The sequence below is a fragment of the Ambystoma mexicanum genome, chromosome 1q, assembly GCF_040938575.1.
Source record: "Ambystoma mexicanum isolate Mex_15411 chromosome 1q, UKY_AmexF1_1, whole genome shotgun sequence".
Classification (NCBI taxonomy): Eukaryota; Metazoa; Chordata; class Amphibia; order Caudata; family Ambystomatidae; genus Ambystoma; species Ambystoma mexicanum.
The window spans coordinates 1,481,340,189-1,481,361,221 of NC_090922.1; the positions used below are offsets into that span (position 1 = coordinate 1,481,340,189).

Here is a 21,033-nt window from a genome sequence, read left to right on the forward strand (position 1 = left end):
GTAAGGGAGGCTAACGGCCTGAAAATTCTGACTTATCATTTTGTGAAAACTTCTTTCTTTTTCATGAACATCACCCCCACACTATTTGTAAATTAGATGTAATTAGATGTAAGGATTGGCAATCGTTTTTTTTTATTTGACAAGAGTCCACTAGGACTGCTGTATTATTATTTGATGGTCATAGCTTGCTCCCATCTGTAGATTTAGGTTTAGATAGGCATTCATCTCACCCTTGTGAAAGTTCAATAAATACCCTGGAACTTTGGTCACTTGTGTCTGTCTTACTGTTGACGCCATGCCTTCCTTACATTCCCAAACATAACACTTCTGCTCATCACTACTATCATCGCTCTGTGTACTACAGGGCTCTTGACCCGGCTTTCTACTTCAAGACCTTCTGAAGCGAAGGCCTAATGTTCCTGCTTCTCTCCTGTCTCGATAAACTCCATACATACTGTTGCCACTCATCTCCAGCCCACTATGTCTTATACATTTCAAATTGTATATTCCAAATCTACTGTTCCTCCTCCTAGTCTTCTCCATCCATGTGCATCCAACAAACTGCCCTGATTTTCCAAATGATTCCCCTGTCATCATGTCCCTGTTTCTGTCTTTCCTACACTGACTGTACACATTGTAGGTCCCCTTTCTCTGTGCCAGGTCCTCTGCCGTTTTGTTTTTTCCTCCCTGTGCCCCAGCTCTACTCCTTCTCAAGTTGTTGCCTAATGCCTCATCCCTATGCCTTTCCTCCCAGTTGCCCCGGTAGATCCCAGATATGCTGTCTCTACTCTCTAACAACTTATATTCAATCTTGGTTGCCCCTACTCTTCCCCGCAGACATGCATTTTAATCCCAGCAGCATATATGACAGGGGTCGAGGGTATCTGCATTGTCATGTGTGTGTATACACCATTCTTCCATTCCTCACAGTTTGCCGCTCTTACTGGTTATAGTTCCTGTCGAAGATGCGCCCAGTGACCCGACTTATGGTGGCGGCATCAGGCAAGAACCGGGCTCCATCAATGTACAGGTCCAAGCCGTCTGTGGACGTGAAGGGCTCCGCTACTGGCGTCGCCCTAACGTGGTGGATGTACACGACCTGGAAAACAAGCAAAAGGTATGACCGTTATACTCAAGTAAGAATAAAGAAAATTGTAGTAGTGTGTCTAACATGTGCTTTTCTTTTCCTCAGGGACAGATTTAACTGTTGTCCAGCCAAGCAGACGTAAAAACTCTTCACTGACAAATCTAGCTGCACCCTCTCGTTTGTATGCACCACAGAGCGCAGTAAAGGTTTCAGACAGAGGGCCTCATTATGAGTGCGGCGGTAAGGAGTTAAAGGCGCCGGTAAGGATGCCGGTGCCATTAACCCCTTACCGCCGCATTCCAACGTCCCTTAGCGGGTCCCGCTAAGGACGGCTGGTTTTACCCTATGGGGGCTCGAATGGGGATGGGTATTTCGAATGGGGACTTACCAGGTCTTCCAAGGTCGGAATGACCCGGTTAGTCCCCATTCAAAGAACCGGACATGAGTTTGGAGGCAGCCATGGCGCTAATAGCACCATGGCTGCCTCCAAACTCGTAATGACCCCCAGAGTCTTTCTCTATCACGGTGTCATGGGCGAAGTGTAAGAAGAGAAGTAACGTATGTTTAGATAATGTAGAAAATATGACATTGTTCGTGCATTTATAGGTAATAGTACCTGTACCATAAAGTGTACACATTTAATATGTTCATTATTATTACGACTACATGTCATGTCTTTCAGAGAGAAACCCCTGATTAACCCGAAAGGAGCAGCCCAGCACTGCCTCTCTCTGCTTTCCCTCTTATTACCACAAAAATTACAAATAAACACTTTCTGCTCTACACTTAACACTGTTCTCTACTTACCCCATCCTTATTACCAGAATTACACTCCTTGCTTCCTCTGGGATACCTCCTTCTGCTGATGCACCGGATCCAGGGCAATGGCTTTTTTTTGCAATGGGCCACACAAGTCCTCCAAGCAAAATAGCAACCCTTTCTCTGCCCTTCTTCAGCTGTAAACCATACTGATCCTGGCCAGGAGCAGGAGTAATATGCTTTTTGTTTTGATCTATTTTACATTTATTTAATTTATTTTTTTAATAATAATACCAACTGTTAGGAAATAATTTCTTTTTGCGGCTTTCTCTCCATAAACATCTATGGAACCCCACAACCTTTTACTGTTGTTTGGCCCTGTCCTGACTTTTTAGAGGTAAGTAAATCCTTTTGGCTTCAATTACCTTAATAGGCTCATCAGTTTTAGGGGCACTGATCAGTTCCTATGGCTATCAGTGTCCTTTATTGTGAATAACACATTCATTTCCTCTTGGTAATGTTCTTTCAGATGGATGTTTCTCCCACGGATTCCCCATCTATGATATCCCTATCCCAACACAGCTGTTCTTCTGAAATGTTTCCGCCGCTAGGGGGCGCAGCAGGGATCTGAGTCAGCTCCACCCGATACCTCTACGCAACCCATGCTGGATATGATGTTGTGCCAGTATATATAGCGGCTCTGTGCCCCATAACCACAGTTTCACCCTATTTCCATAGCACTTTGCAGCTGAGGGATCATAGAACCGATGGTGTATTAGCTCTCCACCATAAGGGGCAGGTAGAGAGGGTGATGAAAGGGCAATGAGAGATCCGTGGGAGGTACATCCACCAGAAAGACACAATATTGAGAGGTTGGAAATGTGTTATTTTAATGGATTCTTTCCTCCCACAAATTTCTCATCTATGATAGACTCCCAAGCAGTACGCAAATCTGGAGGAGGGAGGAAGCAAGGACACTACCTAAACCAGAAAACTCTGGAGGACGGCTCTCCCAAAATGGGAATCATGGCCCGCAAGGGAATCCAAGCAGTAATGCTTATCAAACATGCACAAAGACACCCACATTGACGCATGGTAAATGTCCAGGGCAGAGGTGACAGACACTCCTCTCGTAAAATGCGCTCTGAGATCCTGAAGCACATCCTTCCCAGCCAGACTGTAGTATTCTGAAATGCAGCGAATGGTCCGCCTTGACAGGATCTGTTTTGTCACAGCCCTGCCAGCATGAGCACCAGCGTAACTAACGGAAAGCTGGTCATCTTTCCTAGTACGACAGACATAGAACTAAAGGGCCCACACTGGTTCCAGTCAACTTGAACCGATCCTCTACCTTGGAAGGGTGAGGTGAAGGAAAAAAACACAGAATGATGGATCTTCTGAGAGAGATGGAAATCTGAGACCACTTTCGGCAGAAAGGAAGATCTGAGTCTCAAAGACACCTATTCTCTTAGCAAAAAAAGAAATATGGAGGTAAAAAAGACAACGCCTGTAGCTCCCTTACCCGTGTTGTGGTAGTGATGGCAGCCTGGAAAATCACTGTGAGGGTGAGCAATCTAATAGAACAGAATTGCAGGGCACCAAAAACAGCACCCATTATAAAATAAATATTACAACTAAATTCAAATCCCACGCCGGAACCGAAACTGATTACACAATCCCCAGAAGAACTGCATAACAGTGGGGATTGTGAAAAACGAGTCCTGTTCTGGGGACATCTTGAACACCGAAGTAGCAGCGAGGTAACCCTTTAAAGTGCCAATCTGCAGTGCCACCTGCCACAGCAGCCCAATGGTTGCTATAGCATAGCTGGAAACTTAGGAAGCCATTGAGACTTCTTGCTACATTTTTGCCTTAACGAGAACAGCGGTCTAGTCTTTTCCAAAATGCTGCCCGACATCTCCGGCGTCCCATTTCAGTAGCTTTATGATGCTAGCTTGGCGCGTCGCAACCCTCCAGTATGCTTCCCAGTTTGAAGGGATGCTCCCCTTGTTTTTTTCTTCCCATTTGCCCTGTTACTTCTTTTGTCTCCTGACCTCTCGTGTGAGCCCCCCATCCTTTTTTTCCTTTCACTTGGTCGCTACTATGTCCTCTACTCAGCCTCTTGTATTCATCCTAAACCCTGAGGTTTCTTTCCTTCCTGTTCTCAGTTCTATGGTAATACCCATTGCTGTTATCCATATTGCTGGATTACTTCAACTGTCCATCATATTTTTTTTGCCACTGGCTTTTCCCCAGATAGTGGGTTTCCTGCGGCACTCCGCCTTGCTCTAGCTGGGGATACATACAACAGGCTAGCAAGGTAGCGGGCAAACAGATTCGGCCATACTTATTCTCCGAATGCATACCCTCCTGCAAAAAGACCTCCAAACCTTCCAAAACGTTTGCATGCCAGGTAACTAAGCCTGTCTCAGAAGCAGATTGTGAGAGCTTGTGACGCTCAAAGACAAAGGCCCTCATTACGACCCTGGCGGATTTTTTCCGCCATCGACGGACTTTTCCGCCATGGCGTAAAGTCAGTTTACGCCATGGCGGATGGCGGACTTACCGCCCCATTCCGAGGTTGGCGGGGCGGTAAGTCCCCATTGACCCATTTACCCTTCCCCATTCCCATTTCGGCCCCATAGGGCTCAATGGGAGTGGGGAAGGCGTTAATTACGCCACCGTACATTACGGTGGCGTAATTAACACCAAGGTCCCATAGCCATGGATTTTTACGCCCGCAAAAAGCGGGCGTAGAAGTGACCATGGCGCTTTGGGAACACGTAGTTGGCGGTAAGGGGTCGGCGCAGCTAACGCTGGCGTAAACCCCTTACCGCCAGGGTCCTAATGAGGGCCAAAGACTTTAGATATGACGCAGATGCATGCTGCAATCAATGCTGTACAGAACCTGAAACTGGAGGTCCAGACTTTCAAGGTCGAAAATGCCACACTTTGACAGATGCCAGTCGCCAGAGAAATCTCTCCAGTGAACCCCCTCTGGGTGGTGGGAGGGGTCAGAAATGCGAGGCAGACAAATAGATGTAGGTATTTCACAAGTAGCCATTTTGTTAAATAATACGGGTAGACTAAATGCCTCGCTTTCCTCTAAAAAGGTATCTGTCCCTTACACTTATACACACAATACATCATAAAGGTATCATATGGACAAAATAAAAGTTAGACTAAACTTTGCAAACATGTATCCTTGTAACCAGGGTTGGATCCCCTTCCCCAGGATTAATTCAAGATTTTCCAAACCAAAGGCATTGATATTGATATTTTATTTCTATCGCGCTCGCACAGAAGTGTTCAGTAAGTTCAAAGTAAGAAAGTTCCTTTCAATAGCCAAGTTCTGCTTTGAACATAACATAGTTCTTTTCCTTCCACAAGTCTTTCACTTGATATTTGAAAAGTCTTATGATTAACAAGAATGTGGCACTCCTAAAAATAATTGTCAAAGTTCCACAATTCTTGCTTGAAGAACAAAAAAGATTTTATCTTCACACTTCCAGTCAGTTTTCAATATAATTCCTCTTCTTTGAAAAACACAACTACTTCCACATCTCTTCTTCATAAGCAACCAAGTTTTGTCAGGATGGTTTTACCACAGTTCAACTTTCACATTCAATGCTCTTCCCACTTTCTTGCCACGACAACCTTCTACCACATGCAGTACTTCAACAATCTTCTTCCTGGTTCACTAACCTGCCAGGACTAACCACTAAAAGTCCCTTTCCAGGTGTACTCGTCTGCCGGGATAAAACTCCTACACCTACTACAAGTGCTTTGTGGTGAGGTTACTTCAAACGTTCCACACTGAAAAGTAAACCACAAAAGCTCTTTCCGGAATAGGTCACAACACATTGACAAAGTTTCTCCCTCGGTATTATTTGCCCTCCTCCCCCGGTAATGCAGATTATATTCTTCTCCCCCTTGATAATTGTTACAAGAAGGGCTTCTGTTACGCCATCTTGTAATTTCAATAAATGTCTTCCCTCTTTAGCTTTGGCAATACTGGTTTTCCATAATTGCCCTTCTTTGACTTCAGCAATACTGATCATAATTTTCTTCTACAAATGCTCTTCTCTTTAAAGCACAATCAGTTTGTTTAAATATTCTTCACTTTTGGCTTTGGCAAAGGTGGCTGCAATATTATTTTGCATTCTGATTAAAATATGTCCCATTCTGGCTTTGAGAATGATGGCTATAATGTTTCTCAACTTGATCTCTCTTACTGTACGAGTTGCTCTCCCTTTGCCGATGCTGGATACAATGTTCCTCAACTCAATCTCTTTGAATATACAAGTTGCCCTAAATTGGTTTCCATTCAATAGTTTGATATTCAAAATGTTAATCTGGAGTCAGCAGTCTATTTTGGAGCGCCCCGGGGTTACATGACACAGGACAACTCACCAGTCTTTCCATGCGCCTCACACGGACCCGCTGCTCCTACTTCCTTCGTCTGACTCGCTCATGCGTCTGACAGCACCGGTAATGTTTCCTCGCGCCTTCTGATGTTGGAGCTTTTAATGCTCCGCTCGCACTATGGTGAACGCCACACACCAGAGTCACACACAGGACCAGGAAAGCTCCCCTCTCCCATGGCACAGCCAGTCTTCGAACCGATTCCAGCTGCGTGTCCTTTGCATTCCACAGTGTTTCCGACCTCTGCTACTTCCACAATGTGGCGTCCCGCTTCTGCTACAGCAGTTTCTCCGTCTCGCTCCACCTGCCTCAGCTGATCCTTTGGCTGCTTCTCTTCCTTCTGAATGGCCCGCACCTGCGGGGGTTTTAAATGTTTAAATGTCCCGCTCAGGTGTGGTGCCACCCCTGAGGAAGGACTCATGCAGATTGGCACAGTCCGAGGTCCGTTGTCCTCAGAAGACGAAGAAGATGGAAAAAGATGGGTCTGTGTATGTATTGTGGGTCAATGGGGCACATGCCAAGGGACTGCCCTGTAGTTCCGCCACAACACCAGGGAAACACCAGACTACAGTACTAGTGGGAACCCAGACTAGGGGTTCTGAGGTGTGTTCCCAAAGTACTCCTGTTACTACTGACATATCGAACCGTTCTTTACTGGTGCTCCCTTGCTGCGTCATGCCTTGAAACACTTAGGTATAGGCACGTTATAAATGCCATATCATATCATATCATATCTTTCATTTGGAACAGAGAGGCTGATGAAGCCTTTGATTCTCTCAAAAAGGACTTCTGCACTACGCAAATACTTTCCCAACCTGAACAAGAGAAACCTTTCATTGTAGAAACCAACGCTTCTGGTTGTACCATCCGAGCAGTTCTCCTCCAGACCGATCAGGAAGGAATAGAGCATCCAGTGCCATACATGTCCAAAATCCTCACCTCTAGCGAGAACTACTCCATTTTAGAAAAAGGAGCTGCTTGCTTTCAAACACGGATGTCTCAAATGGAGACACCTGTGGTTAGGGGCCAAACATACGTTTGAAATAGGGACAAACCACAGAAACCTGCGAGTACTCCAGCAATTCGGGTGTAGAACCAGTCGTCAGGCTAGATGGGCCTTTTTTGTTCTTTCTTTAGTACGACTTGTTTGTAACATCTCCCTGAAGGGAACAACATAATTGCTGATGCCCTTTCCCAAAGCTTCTCTAGCCAGCACACCAAGTTCTACACTTTCTGAAGTCCTCTTAAAGGATAAGACTTTTGCATATACCACCACTTCCTTTTTAAAGGAAATAAGAGAGGCCGTAGTCAAGCCCAAGCTGATGGAAGGGCTAGATCCACAAATTTACCCTATCACAGATGGGCTGGTCAATGAGAATAGACTGTTAGTGATACCTACCCCAGACCTACAACAGATAATCATATCATGGTGTCATGATTCTAAAGTAGCCGGCCAGCGCGGGGTTGAAGCGACCCACAGCTTAACATCACGCATGTTTTGGTGGCCTTCTATATGCAAGGACATTCAGAACTACATTCTCTTCTGTCCTATTTGTGTGCAATGTAAAACCGTCTCTTCCAACCCCTTCAGAGTTGGATTACAGACCTCTTGGAAATGGAGACACCTTCTCTTTCACGTTTCGCTTCTTAAAGAGAATCTTTCTGATCATTTACAACAAAGAGACTGTTGTAATCATTGTCTTGCTCCTGTCTCCGGAGATTATATATTTGAAGTATCAGGTATATGTGACTTCAGGTACAGGAAGGGGAATCTACAATAGCTGGTGGAGTGGAAGGGCTATTCTCCTTTACAACGCACCTGGGAAGCTCTTTTACGCATTAATGCACCACTTCTCCTTTATGGTTTCCATGCCAGTCATCCAAGAAAACCTGGACCTGCCCGCCTCGGAAGGGGGCATACTGTCACAGCTGACCAATGGTTGCTACGTCATTGCTGTAAACTGACGGCAGCAGCGATCTGTTTTTTCCAAAATGGCACCCACCGTGTCCGGCATCCCATTTCAGTAGCATTCTGATGTCGGCTCGATACGTCACAACCTTCCAGCATGTCTCTCAGCTTGAGATGACGCTCCCCTTGTTTCTTCTGCCTGTTTGCCTTGCTACTTCTCCTGTCTCCTGTCCTCTCATGTGAGCCTCTCATCCTTGTTTTCCTTTCCCTTGGTTGCTGCTATTTCCTCCTGTCCTCTCCTCAGCCTCTGGTATTCACTCTGAGTCCTGAGGTTTCCTTCCTTCCTGCTCTTGGTACCATGGTAATAACCATTGCTTTTATCCGGATTGCTGGATTACTTCAACTGTCCAGCGTGGGGTTTTATGACACTGGCTTTTCCCCAGATAGAGGGTTTCTTGCAGGGCTCCACCTTGCTTTGCCCGGAGATACAAACAGGCTAGCAAAGTGGCGGCCGGACAGGATCAACCATACTTACTCTCTGAAAGCCTGCAAACCTTCCAAGATGCTTGGATCCCAGGTAACTAAGCCCGTCTCAGACACAGATTGTGAGATCGCCTGAGCCATGGATAGCAGAAAATCCATCACAGGGTACAGAATAAAGGATCCAGATCCCTCTCCCAGCACCAAATCGAAAATGTATGCCATCAGCATGCACAAATGGATTTTGTAGCAGGCCTGAGCTGAAAGGAGCGCATCAAGGACGTTGTCGGAGAAGTCCCACCCCTTGTATCTCAGTGTTTCAGTAGCCAAGCATGAATGTTCAAGAGGTTGAGTTTCGGGTGGAGGACCCGCTCCTCCGATAGGGAGAGCAAGTCAGCTCTCCTCAGAAGGCACCAGAGAGGGCAGAATGAGCATGTCCAGCAACTCCGGATACTACATTCTCCTTGCCCAGTTTGAGTGATCAAGATCATCATGGTTCCGAACAAGTGCAGTCTACTGAGTACCAGTGGAATGAAGGGGATCAACGGGAGTGCATAAAGGAGGTTGAAAGTCCCCCAGAGCTCTGTGATGAGTTAATTCCTTCTTTCAGAACAACTTGCAGTTCCTGTTGATACTAGACGCGAAGAGGTACACTTGAGGAGTTCCCAAAAATGAGGCAGAGCTCCCACTCATGGGAGGCCGAAGTCCGTCTGCTCAAGGCATCCACTGTGACATTCTCTTCACTGGACAAAATGAGCCGCCGTCAGAGAGAGGTTGTTGTCCAGAGCCCAGAACCACAGTCGCATTGCTTATCTGCACAAAGGCAAGGACTCCACACAATCTTGCTTGTTGACAAAGTGCATGGCCACTGTGATGTCCGTCAGGTTCAGCACAGTCATGTGTTTTACAGAGGGAAAGAAAGCAACCAGAGATAGCTTGATCATCCTCAGCTCCAGCAAATTGAGGTGCTCCTGAGACTCTGCGGGAGACCACAATTTGCTCAGTCAGGTCTGACAGATGAGCACCCCAACCAGTCAGAGATGCGCCAGTGACCACCATCACCTGGGGCCAAGGTTAACAAAACAACGTGCCTCTCAGAAAGTTGTCTTGCACCATCCACCACGCAAGATTGTGAGCCACCTGCTCCGAGACCTGTAAGATATCCGGCATGTGGCCCTAAAAACGGCAACCACTTGCATTGGAGAAGCCATTGAAGCAGTCTTCTGCACAGCCTCACTTCTGGCACCACTAGGATGCAGGAGGCCATGAGGCCCAGAAGGCCCCGGAAAGCCAAGGCTGGGACTTGTTTCTGGGATTGAAAGCTACTGACCCTCCGAAAGATGTTTGCCACTCGATTCTCATCTGGGAAGGTCCCGCCCAAGCGAGTGTCCTCGACTGCACTGTTAAATCGGACGGACTGGCACAGCAAACCTGAAACTTTTAGAAGTTCAGGGAAAAGCACAGGCTGTGCAATAGTGTGCATGTGTGGAGTAGATGCTCTGACACTAGAGCTGGAGAGAGAGTTCGGACAAGCAAATCATCCAGGTATGGAAAGATATGAATGCTCCCTCTTGAGGCGAGCTGCCACCACTGCTAGCAGCTTGGTGAAAAACCTTGGGTACTGGCTAATGACTAAAAGGCAGGACCTTGAACGGGCAGTGATGTTGGCCCACCACAAACCTCAGCTACTTACTGTGCTTGCGACGAATTGGCACGTGGAAGTAGGCATCCCGAAGGTCCAGTGATACCAACCAGTGCTTGCAGATCGAGGGCTTGCAGGATCTTAGCTAGCATAACCATTTTGAACTTGTCCTTGCGCAGGAACAGGTGCAGCAGCTGAAGGATGCAAACCCCTGTCCTTCTTCAGCACCAGAAAATAGGTGGAGTACCACCCTTTCCAAGTTCCGAGTGCATCACATGTTTGATCACGCTCTTTGACAGAAGCTGATGGAGCTACTCTAGGAGAATGGTTTCCTGGGGTCTGTGGCCCGTGGTCCGGAGTGCACTGGAGGAATGGAGGCAATAACCTGCTCAATGACGCTCCGAGCTGAACAGGGAAAGCCTCTGCACACTGGCATTAAGTGGTAAAAGCTTGTCACTGTTGTTTGCATCCTTAGGCCCAGAAGAGACGACAGCTGCAACTGCATCACATTTCTGGGCTCCTCTACCTCGACCACATGGAAAGCGTCTGCCCTGCAGATGGACCACCGCCCCTTGGGGCATAGGTGGTGAAAGGACAAAAACCCTGCCTCGACGTGTGGAATGCTGTTGCACAGTCGTTGCCTTCGATGATTGGACCTCCTGAAGGGTGTCATCAGCCTTTACTGCAAAGAGGTTCTGGCCTTCAAAAGGCATGTCTAACAGCCTGGTCTGGACGTCGGCCGCAAACCCCAAAAACCTCCGCCAAGAGTGGCATCTGACCACAGTGCTCATGGTCATAGACATGCCAACACATTTAGCTGTGTCCAGTCCTCATTGCATCATTTGGCATGTCGCCTCCTTGCCTTTCTGGGACATGCTCAGCTGAATTGGCCACCACCGTCCAAAGGAGAACCTCGCCATGGCGCAAGATGCGTTAACTGTTTGCAGTGCTAGACTGCCTGAAGCAAAAACCTTCTTACCCAATGCGTCAAACTTCTAACTCCCCCTGTCCGGAGGAGTTGCAGCCTAAACCACCAAACTCTCAGGTGAAGCATAGGGGGAGAGAAAAGCAGGATATGAAGGGACGGAACAGTGCTTTCTTGCCAGATCCCTGTCCACTGCTGGAACAGAGGCAGGTTTCTTCCACACCTCCAGTACAGGGGCTCCGCTGCCACATCAATGGGCAGGAGCGTCCGTCTCTTTCTTGGGGGCATGATCCAGAATGTCACTAAGGGTGTACTGGACCTTTGACCTGGACAGAGCAGACAACCCCAGAGTACTGGTCACCTTGGCCAACAAGTGCTGGCACACGGCTTGAGACTTTCCTGGGTTGGGAGCTGGAAAAAATGTCCATCTCCAGTGAGGTGTCGAGACCACTGCTAGTCCCAGCACGTCCTCACCTTCCCTGTCGAATTCCTCCAGGAAATCAATCAACTCCCAACAATCAGAGGCTTTAGTCCAAAAGAGACCTGGTCGCCCTCCTCGTCACAGATGTTGTTGATGAAGGTGTCTATATGGACTTGGATATATTCCTGCAGAGCCGCAGCAACCACGACGCCGATCGGCACCGGCTACGTTGAGGATGGAGTCGGAGCCAGTGCTGAGGTCTTGGTGCCTAAAGGCTAGACCTGCCAGTGCAGAGGGACCTTGTCATGCAGGAGTGGTCCTCAGCGAGTACCCTGCCAGTTGGAAGAGACGTGGTGGGACCTGTTGGTGCAGCAGCCAAAGGTGATGGTGCCATCCCCTGTGACACAAGCGCTGCGGCCGGAGCCATCAGCGGTTTGGCAAAGATGTCCAACATCTTCAGGTGGAAGTTCTTCCATTCTGCTGGCACAGAGGATTAGGAGGGCTAGGGTACCTGCACCGGCTGCTCAGGCAATCCCTGGAGCGGTGGTTCTTCTTCTTCGAAGATGAAGAATGCCAGTTTGAGAACTCACTCGGGGAGCGAGACCCCTTCCCATGCTTATTATTCTGCTACTTTTCCTTGCACGAATCTGCCTGTTCTTCAGAGTGTCGATTCACGCTTTGCACCCTCGACCAAGATCACAGAGCCTTACCCTTTGCCTTGTGGATGGACATGAAAAGTTTTGACGCCCGCTCTCAAAAGGTCCTCGGGTGCATGGTCTGGCATGACCCGCAATCCAGAGTGCCGTGGCCCTCACCCAAGCAATAAAGACATATCTGGTGCAGATCCCAGACTGGCATCTGCCGGACGCAGTCCACATATGGCTTGAAGTCCGAAGCCTTAGACGAAGTTGCATTGCGTATTAGAAGTTTAAGCTTGATGAGCATGTTCCAATTAGCAAACAGATTGTGCAGAAAAAAGGTACTGAGATCACAGGGCGCAGCACTGCTGTATATACTAGCCTGGATGTAATATCTGGCAGGGGGGTGCAGAGGCGCTGGATGGAGTTGTCGTGAGCCGTGTTCCTCCCACTGGCGGCGGAAAGGTTTACAGAGAACAGCTGCACTGTGATAGGAATTTCACAGATGAGGAATCTGTGGGAGGAAAGAATCCATTAGAAACTCCTCATTAATTTTCCACTGTACACTTCACCTTATAGATAGTTGTGTCCCTTTAACTTTGTTTTGGAAACTACGTGGTTATTTACATGATGTGTCTAAAATGGCCTGGTGGCAGCGGATATTTTCCTATTGTGTTTTTTCGGGTGCACTTTTGCGTTTTACTACAGAATGCATTTTAGAGTACAAAACACTCAAAAATGGCTGTGTATTTTGCCCTTCTTCCTTCTGTCTCAGGGCTGGATTTGCTGTATGTGTTAAGACCTTCCCCAAGCACAACCTCGGCTTTCCCAGGCAAAGCAGTGCTATATGCGTGTGGCCGAATGCAGGGGTTGGGACTGCTAGTCTCAATCCACATCCTGGCCAAAGTATGTCTGTTGCTGGGCAGATGTGGTGGCTGGTGCCTGTCCATTACTGGACAGGCACTACCAGTTTGAATGGTTGGCTTGGGGGCAACTTCAGCTCGAATCCTGGATAAAGGGAAGACTCCTGCAGCCATTCTTCAGATCATCGTTGGAGCCTGGGACCTTGTTGTTTCAGCCATCCAGCATTGTCATCTATTACCGTCCCAGCGGGTTTCTGCTACTTTGCTGGTCTCCAGAAGTCCTTCATCGGAGCTTGAACCAGGGACTGGTGGGGCCCCTGCTTCAGGATACTGCCCTTCGGAAGCGTCCCCAGGGCCATCCTGTGTACAGAGCAGCTTCCTCACGGGCTGCCTTACTGCATGGTCACTGTCCCGAGTTTCGGATTTGACTCCGCAGCCCCTGAATTGTGAAATAAGAGGCCTCCCCCTTGGGTTGCATCTCTCTAGCAGGAACTGGGGCATTGCAGGGGTAGCTTATTTGCTTCCTTCACTAGGGTGCCTCTGCACTGGAGATTCCTAGACCCCCAAGACACGAATCAAAGGGATCCCGAGATTTCAGGAACCTCTGAAGTGGTGTGTGAGCGAATCAGAGCACATGGGTGATTTAACATATCTGTTTCCACTGTAACGTAAGCAGGTCCCCACCGCCAAATTTTGGTAAATTTCCACTGCAGGGTGAAAATCTAAACGGCAAAAGGCGGCATACAAGCTTGTAGGCTACCTTTTTCCCTTCACATTTGCACTCCTCAGTGAAAAGTGAGTAAACACAGTATGGCAGGCTGGCACCCCAGACAGCCTTTACTTTTGATTGTGAGCCCGCTTGCCAAGCAAGTAATGCAAGAGGTACTCACCATTGCTATTAAACGCATGTCGGAGAGTGATTAATTTAAATGTTGTGAACACTGCTTATCATGCGGGTATGGTAAGTAGTAAAACAATGAAAAATAAATGCTCTCCAACATGCTTGCATGTCGGAGAGCGTTTATTTGTAATTGTAAACGCTGACATGGCAGACAGCGTTTACAATGAATCCTTATGGGGTCCGCCTGCTTTATGCTGGTGCAGCATTTGTGCCGGTATAAAAATGCATGCTGGCGCAAATGCCGGAACATTTGCATGGCGGAGAGGAAGGGAGGCAGCGGAAACGCAAGTGGCATTCCGTCCCTCAGCTGAAGGATGAATGTGACTCCAGCATTACCTGGTAACAGTGCTTGCCAGCAGTAAAACGAATTAAGTGTTCAGACTTTTACAGTCTTACCCCATCTTTCCCAATCTTCTCCCAAGTGTGACAAAGTCCCTTGCCTTATTTTGGGGACATTTAGTGAGGTGAGCAAAGGGGGCTGAGTACCTTCACAAATTAGGGGATGATGGACCCTTGTCACCGCACCTACTCTCCCTCGTTGGGCAGGGGACAGCCACATGCACAATAAAAACACTCGAGGCCCTTTACATGATGCGAGAATTCTAAAATATTATCAGAATCACAGTATGGATTGTGTAGAGGAATGGGTACAACAGAATACTCTCCGTATTTATCATTAGTTTGTGTAAAATATGCCAAAAGTGGCCACAGATTCCTGGGTCTAACTTGTATGGATCTGTCCTCTGTTTTTGATAGCAGCGTGATATCCATATCAGGGGAACCGTTGCAGGAAACTGGATTGGATGTTGGACTTTTAAATTCTATCATGCACCTTAACTTTAACCTGCGAAGTTGTGTAAAGTACAATCCAAGACGTGTTGTGACATAACATTTTGAACGTCGTGTGACGTTAGGCAGGGACGGGGTCTTCCCTCTCTGCTTTCTTCATTACATATCAACTATATCATTACTTATATATGGGTTTGAACATGACCTGCTGCTAACATCTACAGCTTTAATTGCATGCAGCCCAGAAGGGATCATGTGCAACACAGATAGGGTGAGTGCAGACTCCTGCGCAGGGTAAAATCTAGGACTGTCTTGGGCAGGAATAGCAGATCACATGAGATGGGAATCGCACAGAGACAAACTAGCAGTGAGAATGGGGCTGAGTAATTGTGCTAGATTGAACCTTTCTTTATAGACATCTAAAAGGCCATGCCCTGAACACAACCAATGATGTTTAAAAGGCCGGATCCATAGAAGAGCAAGTGCAGGGTTCTGGGAACATGAACATTCTTAAGCCACCTTTGGTTCTATAGACCTGTCCGTCAGGCAACAAAACAAAAAAATACTCCAGTAGAATATATTCAGAGTTACCAATCCTTGCCAAGATCTCTTTAGGGTGCAGGCAAACTCTCAAAACTATCCGCCCCAGACACCACTTCCTCCTCTACCCAAATACTTTGATAATCTAGCGCTCTTTTTCCATTCTAAGAGCTTTACCATCCAACTAAGCACCTTCAACCACCCTCTACTCGCCCCGGTGCCTTATCCCACAATCTTCCAAGGATGTCAAAAACACCATCTCGCCACCCCTTCTCTCCTACTTCTCTCTATTGACAATCTGAAAACATATTCATTAAATATCAGGCTCTGTATTACCTCCTGACCCATGCTCAGAGTAAATATTCAAAGCCCGCCAGCCTAGAATATTCCTTTGCACTGTGGCCGTCATCAGCTAATCGCTCTCACATGGTGTACTCACACCTCTCCTCACAGGGTGTACTCACACCTCTCCTCACATGGGGTACTCACACCTCTGCTCACATGGTGTGCTCACACCTCTCCACACACCTCTCCTCACATGGTGTACTCACACCTCTCCTCACATGGTGTACTCACACCTCTCCTCACAGGGTGTACTCACACCTCTCCTCACATGGTGTACTCACACCTCTGCTCACATGGTGTGCTCACACCTCTCCACACACCTCTCCTCTCATGGTGTACTCACACCTCTCCTCACATGGTGTACTCACACCTCTCCTCACATGGTGTGCTCACACCTCTGCTCACATGGTGTGCTCACACCTCTCCACACACCTCTCCTCACATGGTGTACTCACACCTCTCCTCACATGGTGTACTCACACCTCTGCTCACACCTCTGCTCACATGGTGTGCTCACACCTCTCCTCACATGGTGTGCTCACATGGTGTGCTCACACGTCTCCTCACATGGTGTACTCACACCTCTCCTCACATGGGGTACTCACACCTCTCCTCACATGGTGTGCTCACACCTCTGCTCACATGGTGTGCTCACACCTCTCCACACACCTCTCCTCACATGGTGTACTCACACCTCTCCTCACATGGTGTGCTCACACCTCTCCACACACCTCTCCTCACATGGTGTACTCACACCTCTCCTCACATGGTGTACTCACACCTCTGCTCACATGGTGTGCTCACACCTCTCCACACACCTCTCCTCACATGGTGTACTCACACCTCTCCACACATGGTGTACTCACACCTCTCCTCACATGGTGTGCTCACACCTCTCCACACACCTCTCCTCACATGGTGTACTCACACATCTCCTCACATGGTGTACTCACACCTCTCCTCACATGGTGTACTCACACCTCTGCTCACATGGTGTGCTCACACCTCTCCTCACATGGTGTGCTCACACGTCTCCTCACATGGTGTACTCACACCTCTCCTCGCATGGAGTGCTCACACCTCTCCTCACATGGTGTGCTCACACCTCTCCTCGCATGGTGTGCTCACACTATGCTCACATTCACATGGTGTGCTCACACCTCTCCTCACATGGTGTGCTCACACCTCTGCTCACATGGTGTGCTCACACATCTCCGTGCATTGTGTGCTCACACCTCTCCTCGCATGGTGTGCTCACACCTCTCCTCGCATGGTGTGCTCACACCTCTCCTCGCGTGGTGTGCTCACACCTCTCCTCGCGTGGTGTACTCACACCTCTCCTCACATGGTGTACTCACACCTCTCCTCACATGGTGTGCTCACATCTCTCCTCACGTGGTGTACTCACACCTCTCCTCACATGGTGTGCTCACACCTCTCCTCACATGGTGTACTCACACCTCTCCACACACCTCTCCTCACATGGTGTGCTCACACGTCTCCTAACATGGTGTACTCACACCTCTCCCGACATGGTGTGAGCACACCTCTCCTCACATGGTGTACTCACACCTCATGGTGTGCTCACACCTCTCCTCACATGGTGTACTCACACCTCTCCTCACATGGTATGAGCACACCTCTCCTCACATGGTGTACTCACACCTCTCCTCACATGGTGTGAGCACACCTCTCCTCACATGGTGAACTCACACCTCTCCTCACATGGTGAACTCACACCTCATGGTGTGCTCACACCTCTGTACTCACACCTCTCCTCGCATGGTGTACCCACACCTCTCCTCACATGGTGTACTCACACCTCATGGTGTGCTCACACCTCTCCTCACATGGTGTGAACACACCTCTCCCCACATGGTGTACTCACACCTCTCCTCACATGGTGTGAGCACACCTCTCCTCACATGGTGAACTCACACCTCTCCTCACATGGTGAACTCACACCTCATGGTGTGCTCACACCTCTGTACTCACACCTCTCCTCGCATGGTGTACCCACACCTCTCCTCGCATGGTGGGCTCACACCTCTGCTCGCATGGTGTGCTCACACCTCTCCTCGCATGGTGTACTCACACCTCTCCTCGCATGGTGTACCCACACCTCTCCTCGCATGGTGTGCTCACACTTCTCCTCACATGGTGTGCTCACATCTCTCCTCACATGGTGTACTCACACCTCTCCTCACACCTCTCCTCACACCTCTCCTCACATGGTGTACTCACACCTCTCCTCACATGGGGTACTCACACCTCTCTTGAAGGAGTCTATGGTTATTCCTCTCTGAGGAACATTGTGCTGACCCACCCAAATCTCTCGAACTACAGGCCTATCTCATACTTCCTTTCCCTGCCAAACTGCTTGAGACGGCCATTGTGATGAACTCCACTACCATGAGGGCACCCTTGACTCATGCCAGGCAGATTTAATCCCCTGAAAAGGTAGGAAGTTAGTCTTTGTCTCCCTGCTGGAATATTGCACATTACTGAAAAGCTTGCTGTTAAAGACACCCCAGGTACTACCAACTGCCTCTGACGCCATCGGCCATCCGATCCTGCTTGACTTTATTCAGTCAGTCGCTAATCTTCAGGGCACTGCACTCAGATTCCGTTACTCTTACCTAAGCCGGCGGAAGTAAGCATGCTGGTATCCCCATTCCTCTCTGCAGTGCGTCCTCCTATCCACTGACAGATCCCAAGAGGCTCAGCCAGATCACAACTGATCATCAACCTCTACATCAGTCCTTTCTGTGTATTCACCCTATTACATGTATGTCAACGACACAATGTTCCTAATCTAGATGGACAGGAAAGAGTGACAAGCATACCATCCCCTCCTCTCTCGAGTCCATGAATGACAGCATTGAGATGAACCCTGCAGAGACAGAGCTCAGGCGCCTGGAGTCAGGTGCCTGGAGTGAGCATGTCTGGCCAGCTGGCATCAAGGCCTGCTTTCCCCCCCCCAGTCAAACCTGTTAAATACTTAGGATTTCTTGTCAAACCTGACCTCCCACTGAAGCCCCAAGTGAGAGCGGTCATCAGCTCCAGTTACTCCCTCCCCTTTCCCTCCTTTGATGACAGTTGTAAATATCCTACTTCCTTCTCGCCTGGACTATGGAAACATTTTGCATCTGTGCCTACAACCTGGGCAACGCCTACAGTATATACAGAACACAGCAGCAGGAGTCGTTCTGCACTACGGCTGCAAGGAAGAAGCCGCGCCAGCACTGACTACTCTCTGCATGAACTGCCCTTTGCAAACATATTGCAATAGCAAGCCGCCTGCATTGCCCAGCAAGCTCTACAAGGACTAGCTGCCGAATTCCCGCTCTCCGTGAGTACAAGCAGTGAATCTATGCTAAAAGAATGGCAGCCCATATAAAGCAACAGGCAGTGAAGCCTTCTCAGACCTCAGCGTAGAACTCTCTCCCGACCACTCTCCTCATATTCAGAAACAAGTGGAAAATCAGGCTTTTCCACAACCACACATGCCTCCTCTAACCAGTTTCTTTGGTTTGCCGCCATGTTGCCTGTGCACTCTGAGGCTGCAGTCAGGGGTCAAGTCCTAAAAATTAAAGAGGGGGGACTCATCAACAAACGCAATGGGTTGTGGCGTTGCCAGAAATTAGCATAACAAGGTGAAATAAGTACATTTCATTAAATTGGCTTTGCATAACCACAAAAATTGCACAAGACGAACAGCATTTGCCTTTCATAAAGTCATCAGACACACAAAACCAAGAGAGGATAATTTGATTCTAATAGTGTTTTTGAAGGTATGCATGTTTTAAACTCCAAGAACCAATACAAATGTTTTCCCTGGGACTTGCAGTACCAAAATGGGGCATTTCACCTTTAGTTGTTTGTTATGTTTGATCAAGTTAAATAGTGCTGTGGTGAAGTGTCGGGCCTACATACCTGATGACTGCAGTTCGATCCCTGAGGTCGGCTTTAGTTCTTACGTTCAAACAGGAGATTCAATGTTTTTCATTTTAGCTGGTGGGGACTAAGTCCACCCTCTGATTAAAGTGGGTGGACTACATCCCCCCGCGTGTACCCTCGACTTGAGCCCTGCCGCTGGCGCTATATTGAGTGTTACAAATCCAAAAATAACAAATACACATAAATAAATAAAGCAACATCAAGTATCAGACTCGCCTTCAGCAGCAGCAGACCCCACACCTATCACCTGCGGCGTGCCACAGGGGTCCTGTGTCTCGCCCACACTGTACAATATTTTTACCAAGCCCCTTTTCGATGATCTGGACCATCTAGGTATCACCTACACTAACTATACAGATGATACTCAGATCCTCTTCCCACTTTCAGGGGATTATGACAAGGATTTGGCCTTGGTGAATAGAGTGTACATCATCATCCTGGCATGGATGGCCACGCACGGTCTATCCCTGAATGATGATAAAACAGAACTCATCATTTTGGGTACCCCGCTCTAACCTAAAAAATATAGGACCTGACTATTCCTCCTTCATAATTGATGGTAACCTCATTAAGGTAGCACAGGAGGTAAAAACACTAGGTTTTTACCTCAACTCTACTCTGTCCTTTTCCAGAAAGGTCAACACGCTATCATCTTCTGCGGCGTACACGTGTAAACTCAGTAGAACTGGTAAACCTTTTCTCTCAAACAACAGCTGCACTATCCTGGCCAGAGCCCTCATCCTGTCCCGCTTGGATTATTGTAATGACCTATACGTAGGCTCAAACAAATCCATCATTAGAAGAATCCAAACCCTACAAAACAATGCCCTTAGAGCGGCACTAGCTATCTCCAGAAGAGAGCACATTTCTGAGAGTAGACGACAGAATAACTGGCTCCGGACCAATGACAAAATCCTACTAGAAACTGCGTCGCTCACCCATAAATCTCTTAACAACGCGGCTACCATCTACCTTTCTGAGAGATTCCGCAAACAGACCAACCAGATCAGTAAACAGGGATCACTTGTCTCTCCCTAGATTCAATCTTTCCACCATTGGAGGTAATAGCTTCCCCGTTAAATCAGCTAAACTATGGAACTCCCTGCCTCCTACACTGAGAGAAGACCAGTCCTACCAAAACCTCAGAACTAATACTATCCCATGGTTGAAATCCACTGACCATTAACTCGCACGATGCATAATCCATGCCTGTGTAACTGAAATGCAACCTGCAATGCCCACCTGCTATCCCCATGGCATTAACCTCAATTCTGCGTACTATGCCTTTAATATTTGTAAATATCTGTATATCCTATAATATTTGTAAATATCAGTATATGCTGCTGTTG

General features: G+C 48.0%; 1 protein-coding gene across 1 annotated transcript in view; it reads right to left on the minus strand.

Moving 5' to 3' along the window:
• The window catches only part of LOC138550118 (uncharacterized), a 494,885-nt gene that overhangs the window by 142,474 nt on the left and 331,378 nt on the right, over positions 1-21,033 (minus strand). The window contains exon 19 of the mRNA XM_069642386.1: positions 945-1,099. Coding sequence (XP_069498487.1) covers positions 945-1,099 — 155 coding nt within the window. The remainder of the gene's footprint in view (positions 1-944; positions 1,100-21,033) is intronic.